General features: G+C 37.9%; 3 protein-coding genes across 3 annotated transcripts; 1 reads left to right on the top strand and 2 right to left on the bottom strand.

The window, feature by feature from the left end:
- Positions 1-1,548: 1,548 nt before the first annotated feature.
- Positions 1,549-6,830, bottom strand: LOC145897399 (solute carrier family 22 member 21-like). The gene is made up of 12 exons (XM_082985669.1): positions 6,413-6,830; positions 6,217-6,332; positions 5,990-6,072; positions 5,486-5,589; positions 5,055-5,209; positions 4,669-4,840; positions 4,146-4,290; positions 3,898-4,025; positions 3,215-3,429; positions 2,628-2,810; positions 2,429-2,567; positions 1,549-2,183 (listed from the first exon to the last, which is right to left on the bottom strand). Exons 1-12 carry the CDS (start codon positions 6,616-6,618, stop codon positions 2,108-2,110), a joined length of 1,722 nt encoding a protein of 573 aa, XP_082841795.1. The 5' UTR covers positions 6,619-6,830; the 3' UTR covers positions 1,549-2,107.
- Positions 6,831-8,690: 1,860 nt separating this feature from the next.
- LOC145899003 (uncharacterized) lies at positions 8,691-11,164 on the bottom strand. Its single transcript, XM_082987711.1, has 9 exons — positions 10,998-11,164; positions 10,906-10,931; positions 10,780-10,827; positions 10,381-10,419; positions 10,277-10,321; positions 10,098-10,136; positions 9,992-10,036; positions 9,766-9,819; positions 8,691-9,707 (listed from the first exon to the last, which is right to left on the bottom strand). Exons 1-9 carry the CDS (start codon positions 11,036-11,038, stop codon positions 8,866-8,868), a joined length of 1,179 nt encoding a protein of 392 aa, XP_082843837.1. The 5' UTR covers positions 11,039-11,164; the 3' UTR covers positions 8,691-8,865.
- Positions 11,165-11,438: 274 nt separating this feature from the next.
- On the top strand, positions 11,439-12,992 carry LOC145898237 (uncharacterized). The gene is made up of 4 exons (XM_082986665.1): positions 11,439-11,451; positions 11,510-11,614; positions 11,738-11,797; positions 12,042-12,992. The coding sequence occupies exons 1-4, from the start codon at positions 11,439-11,441 to the stop codon at positions 12,920-12,922; spliced, it is 1,059 nt and encodes a 352-aa protein (XP_082842791.1). The 3' UTR covers positions 12,923-12,992.
- Positions 12,993-20,624: the final 7,632 nt, after the last annotated feature.

Genomic DNA, 20,624 nt, shown 5'->3' on the forward strand with positions numbered 1-20,624 from the left:
CGTAAATGCTTTCTACAGAGTGAGACCAATGCTTTTTGTCTGTGTTTCAGCGGAAGCCTGGTCACGCTGCATGACCCGATCCAGCAGAAGATATCAAACGGCACTTTATTGAACTTGTAGATCTCAGAAAAAGAAGGCAAAGGAATGCACAAAATCAGAGCCTTTTAAAAGCGCATTAGATCTGGTGGTTCCATTTAATCACCATTTGAACGTTTTTCTTAGGGTTAAAATAGTAGAAACATTGCAAAAGTTTCTTCGCTGATTTTAGACACTCAGACTGCATAAATCAGTGCATCTGTCTCTGTTTAATTCGAGTAGCACAGTGCATGTAAACCTTTTTTCTCTCATTTCCGACTTTCACTTTGAACGTGATCGTTATTTTCCACTGGTGTTTAAATTTTAAAAATTAGAACTTGATTTATTCCTTTTTTACCGCATTGCGTGACGAAATACCAATAAAAGAATATAACACTTTTCTTGCAACTACTTTTGCATGTTTCGTACAACCCTATAATTTTCCACCGGCTAAGAACCACTGGTGTAGCAGTAAGCTCGCTTGAAACCGTGAAATTGCTACACAAAATCGGCAATAGACCGTAGCATTACAACTTTGTTTCTGCCTTGACCGGTTTTTCTCACCGTAACAGTTTAGGCCACAAGGCCGCAAATAGGTAAAAATTCTTCAGTTTTAACCGAACTTGTTGCATTGAGTCCTATTTGCAACAGGGTCGCACTGAAAGTCCAGCTTTTTATTGTCGAGTTGCCATTTTTATAATGTATTGAACATTGTACTTTTCGTTAGAAGCCGCTATATAAAAATCCTCTTTTACAACCTCCATAAACGCAATGCAAATGCTGCACCGCCTTTATTATTAACCTGCTCACGAAACCATCCTTTGTGTGCAAACAATGACTTTGGCCGTTGTTTGCTCACCCCAGTTAATGTTGAGGTAAATTGCAAATACAACAGAGCCATTCATTTGTAGGAGACTTGCAGCACGCATGTTAATTTCCTAACTTAATTCTCCACACAACTAGAACGCAGATAAAACGAAGGATGCAGATGGTGTGAGGCTTTCCTGCTCAACTCAAACAGCCTTCTGGGTTGCTGCCGGACGACATATAAATTTTTTACTGAAACTTCATTATTAAAACACTTGTTAATCCTTCTGCCTTATTTGCTAGTCGCTCATTTGCTTCTCGGCACTTTTCTTGGACTCGCTTATACCTCGAAATAATCCGCTTATAGTCATTGACGTTTTTAGTGTTGCTGGCAGGCATTATAATTTCATGCAAACTGTCCTGGCTGGCAATAAAATCACTGGCGCGCTTGGTCACTTTCATTCCAGCCGCCTGATATTGTAACTTGTCTCTCTATTTGTAAATAACGTTGGTCCCACGGAGTTATATTAGTTGCCTAATATGAAGATCACGTATATATATAAAGCAGACTTTACAATTAAGTTTACAGCAGCCACCTAAGTAACTTAAAACGCTGCAGTCTCCATTATTAATAGCTTTGCAAAAATGAGACTCATTTGTGTCGAAAATGTGTTTTTGCTAAACCGAACAGATTTGTGTCGAAACAAAGCACCGCAGCTAGTCATTGAAACAGCAACGTAACATTTGTAAACAGAAACTGCACTATTGTCAATAACAAACAACATACACACAATGGAGTGAAAAAGTAGCGAATTATATCGTTCACAGCATTGAAATTTTAACAGTATTGTGGCAACACTTATTTGGCACATTTTGTTTCCACAATCGGTGGCCAGGTTTGCCAGAAAAAAAAGTGCCAGCTTGCTAATAAAAACATTTAAACGCGGTTCTGTCAAACTACTATTGATTTAATCGTTTAGGTTGGTTGTGAAGTGAGTTTTAAATTTTGTTTGCGAAAATTGTGATAGTTATCAAACAAAAAAATGTCAGTTTTAATAACTATGTGTTTGCCGATTTGCGATGGAAGCTTGCTTTACAGACGAAGTGTTTTTAGTGAAAAGCTAACACATATGGACATCGATTATAAAGCTTTTAAATTGATTGAACATTATGCCGCCTGGCAGCGTCAGCAACTAGTTACTCACTTTACAAAACCAACAAATGCTCATGTGGAAATAACAGTGGTGTTCCTGTTGGCATCCATCTTCTCTACCGCACCACAACCCAGCTTCGGTCGGTATCTGTAACAAAACAAATGTAATAAAAAAACGCTTGATCCCGGTTCTGGAGCAAGGCTGTTTGAAGACAAATATAACTTATTGGTTTTTGTTTTCTACGCCAAGAAAGATCTTTGAACAAGCCAACTTATAAATCCCAGTAAGTTCAAAGAACTTGAAACTTTCTACGTTTTTATATACTTCAAGGTACAGTTTAAGCGTTTTCACAATAAAATCTGCTACGGGGTCGAAAAGGCGAAATTTCTTACAATTCCAGCTCTCGGGCGTCGTCTAGCGTCACTGGCAGTTCGATGTCTTTAGTTTCCGGCAAAAAGAAAACAGTGAATGAGGCCAAGACGCAGAAAACGCCCATTACAAGGTAGGGTACCGAGAAATGCACAACATCTCCTACAAAAAGAAAAGATTATTATTACCGAGACGTTTCTGAATCGTATTTTTTTCACTTACCGAGATATAGCAAATAAGGTACCAAGATTCCCCCGATTCTGGCGAAAGAAGACGACGCGCCGTACGCTTGGTTTCGAAGTAGGGTTGGAAAGAAGTCACCAGTGAATAGATACATCACAAGAAAGGAACCGCCGATAAAGAACTTCGCGATCATTGCGAAAATCGTTTCAACGAGTTCGTTCGCTAAGAAAGTAAAAAATCATACTTTTTGGTGTTTTTTATGTGCGACAATTGTGCACAGTCACCATAATTTATAGTGCTACTCTTGCTGCTAGACATAGTAATTAATAAGAATTGTTCAACCATTCGGCGAAACTTCCTCAGGGTTATGTCAAAACGATAATGCATCAAGCGCGTTGCTACATAACCCTGAGGAAGTCTCATCGAATGGTGGACTAAACGTTGGTTACAATAAACACTTTCGTAACTTAAGTGCAAGAAGAACCATTTTATTAATCACAAACTTTTCTGTGATGAGTCGATTTTTCAAACTACTTTTTGCAAAGCCACGGTCACAAAACCTAGCATTCAAAATAAATCAATCAAAACTGGCGTCTGATAACAACAACAAATCAGCGAGGACAAACCTGATCGGAACAGAGGAGTGACCAGCAACAGAATACCGCAGACCAACGTGCATAGTACGTATATGCGTCGACAGCCAAGCTTGTTTACAAGCAAGAACCAAGCGGCATACCCAAAAACGTCGACCAATGCAACCAGGAAACAGTTCACATAACGGTTGCCTCCCAGTCGGTTGGCATTAAGCGACAATCCATAGTAGACCATCGATATTGTGAATCTATGAAAAAGAAAGAATGTTTGTTCGGCCGGAATTAAGAATTATAACCACATATTCTGTGCTTAATTTTGTGTCCTGGGAGCGTCAAAGTCATTTTACACATTGCTTTCCATAAAAATCAAATTAATATCTCTCTATGCAACATGAATCATTAGGATAGAAATTTAAAAATTTGTTGAGCATAGTTTTTGAAACGATAGGATACATTTCCTTCTTCTTAAATTGATACCTGTTTCAGAGCGCTGTATGCCTTCTAACAGTGGCAATACATCTATATCAGTTTTGTGTATTTATGCATTGGGTTTAAAAACAATGTGGTGGCACATCTGTCAAAATTAACTTATCGCCATAAAAAACGTAAATATGAACTTAAAAGTACGCCGCAAGCTTTGGATTGCCTCGAAAACCTGATTCATGAATTAACAGTCTGTCTGCAACTTACGCTCGCATACCGTACTCGTCACTTACAGAGCAAGGGACAAAATAAGCAATCGTTTCCTCAGAAACGACACTTTAAGCAAATGGAAGTAGGTGAGTTTGGTGGATGGCTCCGCCTCGTCACCCTGTCCATTCTCGCCTGCTGTGGTCTCAGCGCCCTGGTTGGAAATAGGAAGTCATGCGTTCCAATTAAAGCTAGCACGGTGTGCGATGAATACGCCCTTCGACGGTGCGATTAAAAAGAAGTCAAACGGACGGTGGCTCGCTAGTATTTTTACCTCCTTAGTAGTCGTCAGGCGAGTGACCAGCGCCTCAGACGACTCGAGAGTCACGTTGTTCAATTTGGCGATCCTTTTCATGACTTGTTTTGAGCGACAAGTGTCTTTGGTTTGTAGGATCCAAATAACGGACTCTTCGACGAAACTGTATTTGAACGCAAAAATGTTACTTTTTCTTGTTTGAAAAAAAAACCTGATCGGGGTTTGAACCCAGAAAATCCTGGGCACGAATCCCGATCAGGTTTTCTTTTCGGTAAATGGGTTGAGCGTTTGACCAATGTTGCCAATCACCCGCGATGTTACACAAACTGAAATGCCCAACTGTTTACAAATGTTATACTGCCAACACCTTTGGTTAATTAGCTTAAAAATAAGTAAACAAAAATTTGCAATACTTTAAATAAACAGAAATATAAGCTGTAAAGTGATCTTTGGAACCTTTTCAGGATTCGTGGATTTTATTTTACCGTTACAGCAAGTTGATCGTATCCTTCAAAGTACAAATGGAAGCAATGTTACTCACAATAACACGAACGGAAGAAGAAGAAGAACGGGAAGGGTCATAGCCGTGAGCATCCAACGCCAGTGGGGTATTAGATATGCGATCACAGGCATAATAGAATTCCCCACGCACGAGCCCAGCATAATGACAAGGTTCAATTTCTTTCCAACACTTCGCGAGTTCGATTCGCTGACTATTATAAATAAGGGACCAAGATTTTACAAACAAAAAGGGTTGACTTTCACCTACACGTTTAAAACATTTCATTAATTGTAACCAGATTTACGTCAGCAAGATTTACGTGATAAGCAAAAAAATATTTAAAAATTTTAAGCTAAAACAATAATGTACGATACACGATCTGAACTGTTGCGCAAGATGTCTACAAAACGGATTTTGAAGCTTACTGAATACAACCGACGAGGTGGTGCGCATGATGGCAGACATTCCTAAAAGCGTCATTCCGATGTGAACTCCTGCCGCTACAGGCGTCCAGGCCATACATACAGATCCAGTCAACAACAGTGCAAAACTCAAGAGCAGGCTTTTCTTGCGTCCATACCTGATTGTAAAGAAAATCATTAGCAGTTATCGCAGTAATATTTCATGCAATCGCATGATTGGCAGGATCGTCCAACTGCGAAGGCCTCTACTTGGCGATCACGGCTATCGTATCGGGATCATTAGGTTCACAGGCTTCGCGGCCTCGGCATTGCAGCCTAGCTGGATCGCCCACATATTAGCAGTTATATATGTATTGAACTTTCAAACGCTTTCGTTTTATTGTATGTCCGATAACAATAAACTAGTAATAAATTAAGCAAAACCAAAACTTTACCTGTCCGATATATACCCCCCTATCAAGGAACCAAACATAAAGCCTGCCAATAGTAATGATGGTGCAAGAGGCACTGCCCACAACTTGTCGCAAACGAGATCAAACTGTACAAATGAAATTTGATTTTAAACACATTCAGTTAATAACGACCCATGTTGGATAATTTTATGTTGCGATGCATCTGCGTAGTAAATAGGGAAAATGTATACAGGAAGTTTTGTAAAGTTCCGCATGCAAACATTACAACTGTAATAGCAAAGGAATTGGGAAGTCAGGATACAGTGTTATATTATATACACGCTGTTATAACATATTGATTACGCGTCTCATCATATTGCGGATGAATGGGGCAAAATAAAACAATAGCCCCGAACATCTGTCGCGACAGCGAGCAAATCGATATTACGTTGACTTGCTGGTTTGGAAGTAGGTCTGGTATCTGCATTGTATTCTGAATACAAGTAACAATACCAGCCCTGTCGAATGATGCTTCATATGTGTTACCTCCATAACAGCTGTAACCTCTCCCGGTTCAACCAAGTACGACCATCCTTCCTGGCAAGGAATTGTGGAATTTGATGTCCCATCTAAAAAGCAGTATGTGATGATTCATTAATAATTTACTGGCCAAAAGATATAACAGATATTAGGATAATTTTCAACATGACAGTGAAATGTTTTACCATACATCTGAGAAGTTAAAGGTTGTCATCTTTCGTGCATTTACTCACTAGAAAGTGCAACATTATATTGGTTGCATTGGTCCCATCGATATTCGCCGTCCGGCGTTATTTCCAAAGGTATGATAGTGTTGATTTCCTCGAAGGTCGAATTATAAGTTTCGTTGCTGCAAAATATATGTTTACTATAGTACACACATTACGTTCTGCGAAACAGCAAAACCAAACACTTCAACGAGCGCTTTACCTTGGTTTCTGCGGTACTTCGAACGCGCTATTCAGTTCTCCAATTTCTTCGATGTAACAGCGATGCGGCGGTACGTACATAACAAACAGGGTAACCAACGTGAAAGTAGTCAGCACAGTGCTGACCAAGCACAGTATAACGATTAAACGCTTTTGATAGGTGCCGAAGCCACCCAATTGACTGACAACTTCACTTTGCAACGACATAACGCAACTGTGAACTGCAACCACATACGATCCAAAGGACCGCTTCGCCGTTGACCTGAGATTTGACAGACACCAGCTTATTCTGGCATTTAAATCAATTAATCTGATTACACAGCAGAAACCATCAATGGTTGGTCTTTAGATCTTTCAAATGACGCAAGCTCATGCCATCGACTGTCCAATGTATCCTAAGGTAAACAACGAGCGTTCTTTGTTCGTGAAATCAACCTTTGGTTGGTCACATTTCGCTGCGGTCGACGCCGTAACTTTTTTCTCACAACGTCATTTGAATCATTTTGTCGCATTACCGTAAAGATTAAGGTACTACAGCTAACTATTAAAATATTAAACTATGCATTTTTTGTTGAACATTTCATTAACGTTAAAACGGTATTCATGTACGACAAACTTAATTACGATATAGCTCCGTTAATTAAAATTTATGTGAAGAATAAATTGGGCAGGCTGCAGAGTGTATAAAAAGCAAGAATAAGAAGCAGGGTTGACAGTGTTGCCATTATTGCCTAAACGTCATGTCTTTTGGCACCATATTTAACGTCCCAGGAACAGGGTAAAAGAAAAAAATATCCGGTTTTCTTTCCCCACTGCCCACAAGAAGCTTATTTAGTTGAATATATCTAGATGAACAGTTTCTTTTAGTATGTGGCTTTCATTTTTTTTAACTTTTTTGGGGATCAGGGGATTGCAACTTGTGGTCAGCGGCCAAATCGAATATAATTCTTATAGCTGGCGGAAGATCAATCTGTACTGGTATCGATGTCAAGTTTTCGTTTAACCGCGTTGAGTGGCGTTTTGCTTGAGTCTGTTGGTTTGGACATGCAACGCAGATCGTTGAAATCCTGCATTTTAATCTTGAATTGCGACGAGTTGAATTTTATTTGAGATGAACATAAAAATAATTTTTTTTTAAGTAGCTTCTTGAATTTCAACTTTGTAAAGTTTGTTGTTTGCTGTTGTGCCTAGATTGTCATGGTAAGACGAAATCATCATATTTTCGTTTTGCACCCGATATCTTGGTTATTCTCTTTCGTGCATGCGTGAAACCAACAACATCTTCGGTAATGTTGGAATCGTTGTCATTGTGTTCCTGTCAAATATAACCAAAAACAATTCTTGAAGGCTTGATTGAATTGCTGCGATCATTGTTAGGAAAGGGTCATTGGCATCACAGCCAAGGCATTGCCAGGCATACGAGAGCTGAGATCGCGAAAAACGGTAACTCTTCTGCCAAATGTAAGTTTCTGTTTGTTCACAGCGGCCACTGATTTGTGGAGACTCAAACCACATCACTAGCGTTCGTTGGGGATTACCCCGGTTCATGTGTCGCACGTTTAACTTGATTTCCCACGAAGACTTCTTATATCTTTTAACATTTAGTTTATTTCAGCTGAAATGCCGTTAAGTACGAAGAACATGTTGCAGCGTTTGCTCGAAGACCGTCAATTACGAAACTTCACAACGTGTATACCATTGCTACACTATGTGGTAAACCAAAAAGGTGTTTTGCTGGCATTAAAATACCTCTGTATAATGCATTGCAAACAATTTCAAAATGTTACCAACTATAGTCCATATCGATCGCTCGTATAAGGTGGTTCGAGTCCATAGCCTACCAACTGATCATCTCCCCCCACGTGGTGGCGCTTTGGTGCTGAAGTTTGACGTGCCTTAATATTTGGCTTATTAATGAAAGTATTTGTGCTACAAAGTATGTAGCCCACAATTTGAGACAGCAGCGCGATATCATGTCACACCTTTTGCCAGTGAGAAAAACTACCATGCAGGAGCTTATCCCTCAAGCAAGCACGACTTCTTATCTAAATGACAGCACACTGCAGAATTTTTTGTTGAAGTATTGTTTTTTATCATTAAACTTTTGCAGGAACGCTTTGTAGCACACCAGTCCTATCACCTCTATCATGCACGAAACTTTTCTGTTCCATTATTGCGTGCGATGACGACAGGAAGAAATAATGGATTAGAAAGCTGATTCAAAAGTTTGAGCAAGTGCATCAAAATCACTTCCGCGTATTGTATTTTCAACAAGCACAAATTTAAAGTCGATGCCGAAACAAGTTAAGAGACCCGATAGCATGGTTATGGAAGGACAAATTATTTACATCAAACAAGCACAACAAGGAAATAATTGCCTGTTATTATCGATGAGATTATACAAAGTTAAACAAATAAACATTTAAGACACAAGATTTTATCGACAGCAATTATTCAATCAAAGGCAACGAGGCCAGAAAGATTTGGGGACATAAGCATGTCCCTAGTTTTTGATATGTCGCTCTGTTTTTCAGTTTCATTATCAAAATCAATGGCATTGCTAAACACCTCATATGCCTGGGATAACATTTGGGCGGCATCCCCGTGTCTGTTTAATTTAAGGTAAGTAATACCCAGGTTGTGGGAAAAGTTGCCAAACCATTTTCTTTGCAAATGTAAAGGCCCATACGCATCTTTCAAAAAATTCAAAGCTCTCTCTAATGTTGTAACGCGGTTCACATCATCATCTGCATGTAGCTGGAGTATTTCCATGCAGTGAAAAGTGGCAATTTTAAGTTCAACAAGATGTTCTCCTATTTCAGGAGAGCGGCCTGTTTTGATTACATCTTCAAAAAGAGGACGTACGGCTTCAACGCAGTAGCGCCGAATAAATGGTGTGGCCTTTTTTGTATGGCGGGAAACATTGCCTACAGCTTCTCTAAGAACTACCATGCATTTTGATTTGTTCGCACTGTTAATAGCCGTTAATTTTACGGGGTCAGCCATATTTGCGGCACAAATGCACAACATAATTGCCTCGAAATTTTTACCACCGTCCACAGTTTTCTTGGCCAGTGACAAAACGCTGTCAAATGTTTCCCCCATTTCAAATATTATTGACATAATTTTTTCAAACACCCTCTTGGATCGCGTATTTCGCTTTGTGAGCATCAAGCTTAAGCAATAACGAATTAGGAAACCGAGATCACGTTGAGATGAAGTCAACTTCTTGTTGCACTTATGAACTCCAATGGCTTGATGAAACTTTCCGCTTGTGTGAAGTTTTTCTGTTGTTTCTGCCAACAAGTAAAATTACACATAAACAATTTGTTTATCATTTTATCAGCAGAATACCTTCATGCGTCAATGCTCTTCCTAGGACTGTTTTGGGAGGTTGGGCAGATGCTTCTATGCAAAAAAAACACTTTGTTGAGACTACGCTTTAACCAGATTTTCGCATTTTTTGTATTGTTCGGAATTAAGTGCACCCGGAGTCACGAAAATAAAAGCGACAAAAACAAATTTCGTGAGCGTTGATGTGAAGAGAACTTTTGCTTGCAAAATTACTAAAAATGTTTACCTTGGGAGTTTGAACTGATCATCTGCTTCAAAAATTTCTTAAAACCTGCGATGTAATGGAAATTTATCAATAAATAAGGCCAAGTTGTTTCAGTCTTGTCCCTCACCATCGTCCTCCACTTGTCCCAGGATATCATCCAAAAGACCTGCAAACGCATCAACAAACTTAAGAGTACCTTCAGGTAAACATTGAGAAAAAATTCATATTCTCTGGTTTATTTGGCACTATAAGCATGATATTGCAACAACCATATACTGTTCTTCTGCAATTTAGGTGCCGTTTTACCTTTTGTGTCTGAATTAGACTTCTGCTTCAAAAACTTTTGGAAACCTGAAATGCGAAGCAATGTAAAAAACGCAAAGTTGCCTCACAGTACCCCATCAACTCACCATCGTCGGTCATATGTTTCAAAAGTTTTTCCAAGGAATCTGTAAACCAGCAAGTTGGTTTTGTTTTTATTGATCATTTATTCATTAAATAGGTTTTTTCTTCACTTTATTGAACGGTGTTTATGTCATAAGATGTACGTCACTAAAAGGATTTGTTTAATTACCTGTATCGCTTTTTTGGCCACTTTTCTGTTCTTGTGCAGTACCAACCGAACATTTTTTCACAAGTTAAACAAAAGAGGTCTATCTATCACAACCCATTATAAAAAAAATTACACTAAAAATCTACATTTTCGGGTAAATATGACCACAATTTAATTTTCCAGGAGACTCGCAAGAACAAACGCCTAATTTGATTCTTCATTTTTGCACTTTAATACATTTCTTATCCAAGTTTACCTGACTTTTTTCTTTTGGGTTCATGCTGTGACATGAAAATCTTCGGGCCTTGTAAAGTACAAACAAAACATTACCGACAGTCATATTACCTCAGGCATATATGTATACGGTACATAGCACACTTACCATCTGTACCAAGGGTCACGTTTTCTCTGCATAGAAAAGTAAAAATGGTGTTAACGCTCACTACTAAAGTTTTATAAAAAACTGTTACTTACGCATTGATGTTGAAATAGTGATTAATTGATTTGTCATCCATAGTTTTGCCACAGTTTCTCGACCTATCTACACAAGCAATGCAACCACGGCAAAACACAATTTTGCTGACACGTGAAACAATTTTTTTTTATTCCGACCCTACAAGGATTCTTAATCCTTACTTACGTACAGCTAGCAGACAGCAGACTAAGTTTAAATAACGCAGCACCTTTCGGTCTCCTCCTATCTCCTTCTAACTTCTTCCATCTCCCCCTTTCTCTCTCCTTGACCTTTTTCTCCGGATATAGGCTTATCTTGTTCATAACACGCTCGTTTCACTGTGCGCAACAAAAACTTACACCTTGTGGAAAAAGGCAGAAGTCACTTGATCTTGCTGATGTGCGAAAGCAATTGCTTTTGTCAGCAGTCTGATTCCGATATTTATCAAGCTCTCTACAACAATGGAAAACCCAGGTGAGCGAAATGGTTAGAAAGGTTGATACGTTAAAACTGACGATATATTATTGATCAGATTTACCAACAACTTCATCAGGGATTGTTGAAACATCAGAAAGTGCTCCACGGGATCAACACGATAATGATGAGAGATCAGAATGTCCAAACAAAGCTAACATGTGTAAGGCAACTTGAGTGAAGTTTGTCACAAATTAATATAAAATTAAGATATGACGCTTATGTGTTTGCAGTTAGGGTATTTTTAACAACCATGCATCACATAAAACAGCACGTTTTGTTCTAGGGGCGGAGGAAGATACACAGTATGCAAGTTTTTGCTTGCAAAGTATATTTATTTGGAAAGGTGAGTTTAAACTCTGTTCAAGGAATTTTTTAGACATATTTTTATCATATACAAAATATTTTTATCATACAACCAAGTGTTGATAAATGAGCAACCACACTTTTATGGGGAAAATGTATTAAAAACTCGGAGTGTATAAAACAACTACGATTTTGAACCCACATACAAGGAAAACCGGCACCTCGACAATATAATTGATATTCCTAAAAGTAAAAAATTATCAAACATCAAATTGAAAATACAGACGAAACATTGTCTATGATGGAAAATGGCAAGTTTGATGAGGCTGTTGGAGTTCTTGAAGAAAGATACAAGTTAGGAGAAGAACTGAGGGAAGCCTCGTTCCTTCTTAAGTATTGTGCATGTCTGTTGGCGACTGACAATGATTACGAGCAGACCAAAGAACAACTTAAAACACTGATTGCACGACTAAACCCCCAAAGTAAATCAGTCTTAAAGTTGGCAAAAAAATTATACAAACGTGATGCATATTATTCCTCTTTGATCATGTGTGAAATATTTTATGAAATGTTTTTCAAAGAAGACGAATCATACGTAGCATTAGAGGTAATTGAAGACTGTATAAGTTGTATGAAAAGAACAGTTTCGACAATGGTAGAAAACGACTATTGTTCTGATGCATTTGTTCGCCGTTGTATTCTACCAAAAATGTATCACATGAAAGACGTGTTTTCTACTGTTGACGATGTCAGCCCTCAATATAAATGTGTGAAAAGCGCTTGGATTACCCATGGGATTGAAGTATGTGAGGTAAATGATCAACTACGTATTGAAATTATTTTGGACACCGTTCGTTACATGAAGAGTGTTTTGGGAGATCGTGTGATGAAGCATCAGATATTTGGAACACTTTGTAATAATGTCGGTTCCATATATTTAAAACTTGGATTTAACGAAAATGCAATAAATTATTACGAGGAGGCATTGGATTGCTTTCGTGTCGCCACAGACTTTCAACTTGATCTTAAAAAACAAAAATACATTGAGGATACAGAGAAAGCAATTCGTAGGGCCAAGGGATGTGAACCCGTAGTGGGCGTTGAAATTGGCGAAAAACGTAGGGTTGATAAGTCAGCCTTGATTGAATTATTAAAAAAATTGTAAACTTGCTGTTTTGTTTTGGCGTCTGTTAAAAACGAGAAATCCGTTGCTTGAATACGTTTCTCTTCGTATATTGTCCTTAAAATTTATTTGAAATCGTAATCTGGTTGTAATTAGTTATGTGTCGTGTAATTAGTTATTTTTCTTCAATGACCTTAATTTATTACTTATTAAGCGTATTTTCATGGAAAATACTTTTGCATGGGTTCCTTGTTTTGAATATGTAGCGTATGAAGTCCATTTTTACTGTATAATAGCATTGTCTTTTTTCTATTCCTCTTCGTGTCGCTATTATAGCTTTGCCATGTAACTTCCGGTGTGTGCTACAAAGCAATTGTATTCACTGAATACATGAGGTTTTCAGGCTTGGTAGCCCAAGCAATCCAGCTAGACTTCTGCTCTTTTCTGAATTATAATTTGGCACAAATATTTTTACTGAGACTCGTCAAGTTATTTGTAAATAAAAAGTTTATTTGGAATTACAGCTTGTAAGTGTTTCCTACAAAAGTTTGGAGAAAAGACCTGGAAATTAGCCAATAGTCTCTTGCCCTTCATTGAGACTTTAATGCACATGCGTCGTCTGGGCATATACCAGTTCCGCTAAAAACTAGCCAAAAACTGCACATAAACTGTGCTTTTTAGCGTTTGAATGTTCAAATAAATGCATTTGTTTCATTGGAGCAGGTGTGCAAACCTCAATAATACTAACTGACAACATGCAATAAAGGTCATTTAATGTCGAACTTACGAAAAGGAGGCACTTAAGGCGACACGAATCCTTAGGACAAACTCTGTGATAATGTATAAAAAACCTCTGAATAGTTTCTATAGCATTCATATGTAACGTTCTTTCCCAGGGAGTTGACGAAGCTCTTGCCAAAGTGATTGTTGGTTCGCGGACCAGCATCCGGCAATAGAATTAAACCTCCGACGGCTTTCTATGTTTTGAGTCATATACGCACAGTTGGTGTTGACGGGAATACCATAGGTTACTTCCTGGTACTAGCATTAGCATGCATATTAGGTTACTTCCTGGTAATAGCATTTCGCTATGCATCGTGCAACTCTTCTCGTTCTTGCACTTTGCGCTTGAGGATATGAGACACAAATCAAAATACATAATTTGCACGGAAAAGGTGGAGTTATTTACATACCAAAAAGCAACACACAACAGAGTAATCATGCACAAAAAAATCATGAAAACGCAATGCAATGTAACTTTTGCAACCCAATCGTTATGAAGGAAATTAAGGCATGTATGCAAGTGCACCTGGCAATCATCACGTGACTTTCACTCATTACTGTGGTGTTTCAATACTGTTTTTGTCCAGGTTGGCACCCAAATGTATTGTGTATTTTTAGCTAAGAGTGCATTGAATCAGATAGGAAAAAAACCAAAACGATCAAAACCCCCAAAACGACATTCAAACGAAACACACTACACAAGATCTACAGATATTTAAGTAACTTGTACTAATTTATACCATTTATTGCTTTGGATACATATTAAACCACAGACGTATAGTCCATTCACTAACATCACGTTAATCATGGAATAAAGTAGTCGCATTTAAATTAGTGCTTTTGTGTCCATTCCAGGACACCCCATAAGATACCCAGCCCACGAATCAAACTTTTTTCATTGTTGTATAGGTTAGGCTCCTAACCCATGCTTTGAATTACTCGCTCATAAACCTGATTCAGTGCAGCGCAATAGCTCCACCGCGCGAAGATTCACGATGGTTATAAAGATTTGCTGGTTTTTGTTTACCCCGCTAAACACATTTGCATAAAGTGCTTAATTTACAGTCAACAACACTTACCAAGTTGGAAAAAAATGGTTATATATTACTACATCACAAATATACATATTTTGGGCGCTCGTCGCAGTTATTCAAAATCTCCAACATGTTTGATGTTCTGATGGTAAACATTTTCCTGCTTTGCACAACAATACGAGCAGTTATGTTAAGAAAATGAGAGAATTCGTAAACGTCCGGGTTATCCCGCACTGACGGTCCATCGCAAAGACTTTTGAATTTTAATTGAAAGGACGCTGATACGTATAAAGAACAAAAACGACAAAAGCGCAAATGAAACAACGTTTGTGCAATGGCTTGCACAAAAAAATCTTCATATTTCGCACTGCAGCACTCAACCACAAATCTCTATAAAACGTTTTTCTAACGGAGTAAAATTGCCTTCCTCCGTTCGGACGCTTCATAAAACTGTGTTTGTCGCCGATTCCGCTGTGGTCGGCTGCCGTTCATTGTCGCCTCAACATCCTTGATGTCTGCGTTCAACTCGCGCTGCAGCAGTACCATGGATGAAAGCATGAACGCAACACAAAATAGAATATTTTTTGTTGGATTTATCATTGACGACCCAAGCGCGTGAAACAAAAGTAAGAGGAGAATTGTGAAAGCAATTGTGCAGTTTTCATAAATGCCTGTGTAGTGTGATAGTATAGATCGTACAAAAAAACAAATTCATAAACATGCCAAAAATTTCGATTGCTCGTGCTCAAACAATGATCTTCAACAATAAAATAATGTTTGTTTCTTATGAACGCTAGGTGGAGACATTGAGTCAAAGTGGAGGGCACGAAATGTTTGCTTGCATGAGTTGAAATTGCGATGAGTGTGTGGGTCGAGGCCAAAAATAAGTGTGTAAAGTATTTCATTCGGCGATGAATAATGAGATTTTTAAATCTAAGAAAAAGTCGATTTAATTTCCATATACCTCAGGAAGTTTCAACACTTTCGTGCACATTCAAACGCTTCAATTCACACCAAATATTTAAAAAACGGTACTACGGTCTTGAAAAGTATGAAAATGTCTGATATTGAAAAGTGTTTTGCTTACTGTGCGTTAAATATTCGCTGTTGTGCCATATCGGCGTTTATTACATTAGGCCCATCACGCAATATCGCAATCAACCTATTCGACTTCCAACTATTTGGTGTCAAATTTCCACAATTTACTGAGAGATTTGAAATGATTGGTGCTGAATATAAAAGTTTTGCAGTTTATTTTGCGAAAAACAAGGCCGCATCGATAAAAACGTGATGTTAAAAACCACAAACCAGTCGTTGGAAATATAATTGAAGCGAAAGATTGGTTGCATTTCAAGTTTTGTTAAACTCGTCACTCTGAAGTGTGTTGTGTTTTTTTGTGCATTATGAAACACTCTATTCAACACAAATATTTGTTTCACTGAAGTTACGTTTAACGACCAACGTACGGGGAAAAACAAAATTTAATGGAGATTAACTGGCAACTGTATCGATGAGAGGTTTTAATGGTTTTGTTTTGAACACTGAGATGAAAATATTGCTTGGCGGAAGTTAAGATTAACGACCATGATTGCAGGAGAAAAGAATTAACGGGAGCTTAATAGGAACTTGCCGAATCAACTAATTGATAATTTCCCAAATTAAACGGAAAATTTTGATGTGTTTGGGGGCTGACGTTATATTTGCACCATTCATTTATCAGATGGCGTGAATAAAATATGAGCACCACAAACATTAATCTGCACGAATATGGTTTACCACATTGGTTTGCACATCAGCGCCTTTCTTGTTTTTTTCCCAAACATTCAGGTTAACATTTCAGAATTTACAACCACGAAATATTTCATTTCTTTGCAAAGTACAAACATTGCTGACTCAGTTTGTGAACGATTTGCGATTTCAAAAAATCATTAATAACTTGACTAACACCAAGTCACATTTTAATGCCTTTGTATATTTACATCAATAAAATGACATTACGTTTGTCATGTGAAGATTAACGGAATATTGTGATCTCTTATGTGTTGTGTACATTTTTCAGGATATCCAGCATTTTCGTGTCCAATTAAGCTGTAAAACGCGGGGAGGCGCTTGAGTTTATTTGCGCTGTGTATAACTAGCGATACGCTGAACAGCATCACATTCGCGTTGGAGCATCTTATCGCCTCATGTGTTGTGCACATTTTCCCTATCTGGTAAACAGGATATTCAGCATTTTCGTGTCCAATTAAGCTGTAAAACGCGGGGAGGCGCTTGAGTTTATTTGCGCTGTGTATAACTAGCGATACGCTGAACAGCATCACATTCGCGTTGGAGCATCTTATCGTCTCATGTGTTGTGCACATTTTTAAAATGTGGTAAACAGGATATTCAGCATTTTCGTGTCCAATTAAGCTGTAAAACGCGGGGAGGCGCTTGAGTTCATTTGCGCAGTGTATAACTAACGATACGCGGAACAGCATCCCATTCGCGTTGGAGCATCTGATCGTCTTATGTGTTGTGCACATTTTCCCAATCTGGTAAACAGGATATTCAGCATTTTCGTTTCCAATTAAGCTGTAAAACGCGGGGAGGCGCTTGAGTTCATTTGCGCAGTGTATAACTAGCGATACGCGGAACAGCATCACATTCGCGTTGGAGCATCTTATCGCCTTATGTGTTGTGCACATTTTTCAAATGTGGTAAACAGGAAATTCAGCATTATCATGTGCAACTGATCAATACGCGATGTACTCAAGCCAAAAACGGCGAGCAGCGATTGAACTCATTTGAGCATTGCGGATCAGTTTTTTTTTCGTAACAAAAGAATGTAATTTGTATGGAATACAAGCATCGTACATTGCATGCCTGTTATGTTTAACATGTTGTTAAATTTGAGAAAATAAATTCATCCAGTAATTGTCCACATAATATTAAACAAACGAAACACAGCAGAATAATGAAGTTGTTCCAATGCTTCTTTTACTCGACAGGTACTTCTTTTATTATTGATATATCACAACTCAGAGGCCAGTATATATTACACATGAAAAGATTGTTTGAAAACAAGACACGCGTTGTTAACAATTCAATTGCACTTTGCAACTATCAAAATTGCGCACAGTAATGCTGCATATCCTTTTTCGCATTGAACGTGTATAAAAAGGAAGTAAGTCATTGACGTGGTAATTTTTATGGTAATTTCCGAAGCGAAGTGTTATGTTTATCTCTTCGGCATAAAATATTCGTCAACAAGTAAACAAAAACATTTTATTGTGGACGATGAATAACGACCAAACTAAGACTAATTGAGTATGATTCTAAACGGCCGAATTAATCAATCGAAAATTCCCTAATCACCCCCGCAATTTTGATCACTCAAGTCACAAACAGTTTATATGTCGCGTTGTAAAATCAAATTTAAACAGGTACAATAAATTTGTTTGGTGCGGTTCGGTCAGTTACAGCAGTATTGCAACTTTGGTCTATCGAGTTACTTTATTACAAAACATACCAAAACCATAACACATTTTCCCGGCTTAATAACAATGTAGAAGAATGCCGTGCGTGGGCATACTGGGGCGGGGGAAAAATAAAATTAAAGTTACATTTTAATGTCTTTGTATATTTACATCACTAAAATGACATTACGTTAGTCATGTGAAGATTAACGGACTAATATGATTTCTTATGTGTTGTGTACATTTTTTCAATGTGGTAAACAGGATATCCAGAATTATCGTGTGCAATTGAGCTGAAAAACGGCGGGAGGCGATTAAGTTCATTTGCCCAGTGTATAACTCACGATACGTGGAACTGCATCACACTCGCATTAGAACATTTTATCGTCTCATGTGTTGAGCACATTTATCAAATATGGTAAACAGGATATACAGCACCAGTGTGTGCAAATGATGAATAGGCGATATGCTTTAGCTGCAAATCGTCGTGAAGCAATTGAGCTCATTTCCGCGGATCGCGTTATTTGTACCATAACAAAATAACATAACTTGTAAGGAATACAAGCATCGTACATTGCATGACATACACAACATAATAATAAACGCGTTGTATTTAATTCAAAAAATACCACATGGTTTCACCCAAACAACAGTAAGAGTTTTTGCACTGCACAAACAATTCTAACCCTCTTATCACGTATTGATCAATTGTACTTTGCAACTGTGAAATGCACACTAATGCTGCATAATTTTTTTCGCAACTGACGTATACAAAAAAAGAAATGAGTGATTGAACGGGTATTTTTTATGGTAATTTCCGAAGCGAAGTGTTATATTTATCCTTTCCGCATCAACAAATTCGTCAACAAGTCAACAAAATACTTGATTTTGGAGGATGATTAACGACCAAACTAAGGGTAGAGACTAATTGTGTATGATTCTAAACGGCGGAATTAATCAACCAAAAATTCCCTAATCACCCCCGCAATTTTGACAATGCAGTTAATTACTCAAGTCACAAACAGTTTATTTGTCGCGTTGCAAAATATGAAATATAAACAGTTACAATAAATTTGTTTGATGTGGTTCGGTATTTTAACTTTGGTCTATCGAGTTACTTTATTACAAAACGTACCAAAACCACTACACATTTCCAAATAAAATTACAAAGAAATAGTAACTTTACTAACCCCAAGTGACATTCTAATGTTTTGGATACTTGCCTCACTGAGATAACACTCTTTGTTTGTAATGCGGAGATTGACGACGAACAGCATGTGAAAAGGTTGACACAATGTTATTCTGTGTGTGCTGTTTATTAAAAACTGGGTGCTCAATTTTGATTGCATTTCCTAAATGTGTTGAAATTACCAATGCAATGGGTTGTGGATGATTTCGGTTTGATATACTGTGAACAATGAACAACGCTGTTGTTATAATGTGCAAAGCATATCAGTTTAGCTTTACGTCACCCACTTCCTTGTGGATGCAAGAAACACAACGAAGCTGTGTTTGATGTGATGCCTGTCTATGCCTATACGCCTACTAATGTTTATGACCAACATCACAACGAGCTGCATGTTGTCATCACATTGGCATCTCTCATCTTATCGTCTCGTGTGTAGTGCACATTCATCCAATGTGGCAAGTGGGATATGCAGCATTATCGTGTTCAACCGATCAATACGCGATATCCTTAACCTGTAAAACGGCGGGAGGCAATTTAAGTTCATTTCCGCAGTGTATAAATAACGATATGCGGAATTGAATCACATTTGCGTTGGAACATCTTATCGTCTCATGTGTTGAGCACATTTATCAAATGTGGGAAACAGGATATACAGCATCAATGTGTGCAACCGATCAATACGCGATATCCTTAACCTGTAAAACGGAGGGAGGCGATTGAGTTCATTCGCGCAGTGTATAACTAGCGATATGTGGAATTGAATCACATTTCCGTTGGAACATCTTATCGTCCTTTGTTTTGTGCACATTTTTCCAATGTGGAAAACAGAATATGCAGCACCAGTGTGTGCAAATGATGAATAGGCGATATGCTTCAGCTGCAAAACGTCGTAAAGCGATTAAGCTCATTTCCGCGGAACGCGTTATTTTTACCACAACAAAATAACATAACTTTTAAGGAATGCAAGCATCGTACATTGCATGACAAACACGACATAATAATAAACGTGTTGTATTTAATTCAAAAAATACCACATGGTTTCACCCAAACATTTTATAGTGTTTGTTATATGATTATAATTCGTTTACCGCTACTAAATTGTGGACATTAAAGGTTAAAGTTCTTTGCACAGATTTCACTACACGTTAAACATAATAGGTATAATGTGGTGTGAATTCAAGCTTGTGTTTCATATGAATGATTTTCTTTTGTTGAGTAGTTCACTTATACGTAATCATTTGTATCAAAAATAACAGTTTCTGCACTGCACAAACAATTCT

Source organism: Ascidia mentula, chromosome 4 (genome assembly GCF_947561715.1).
Source record: "Ascidia mentula chromosome 4, kaAscMent1.1, whole genome shotgun sequence".
NCBI classification, from domain to species: domain Eukaryota; kingdom Metazoa; phylum Chordata; class Ascidiacea; order Phlebobranchia; family Ascidiidae; genus Ascidia; species Ascidia mentula.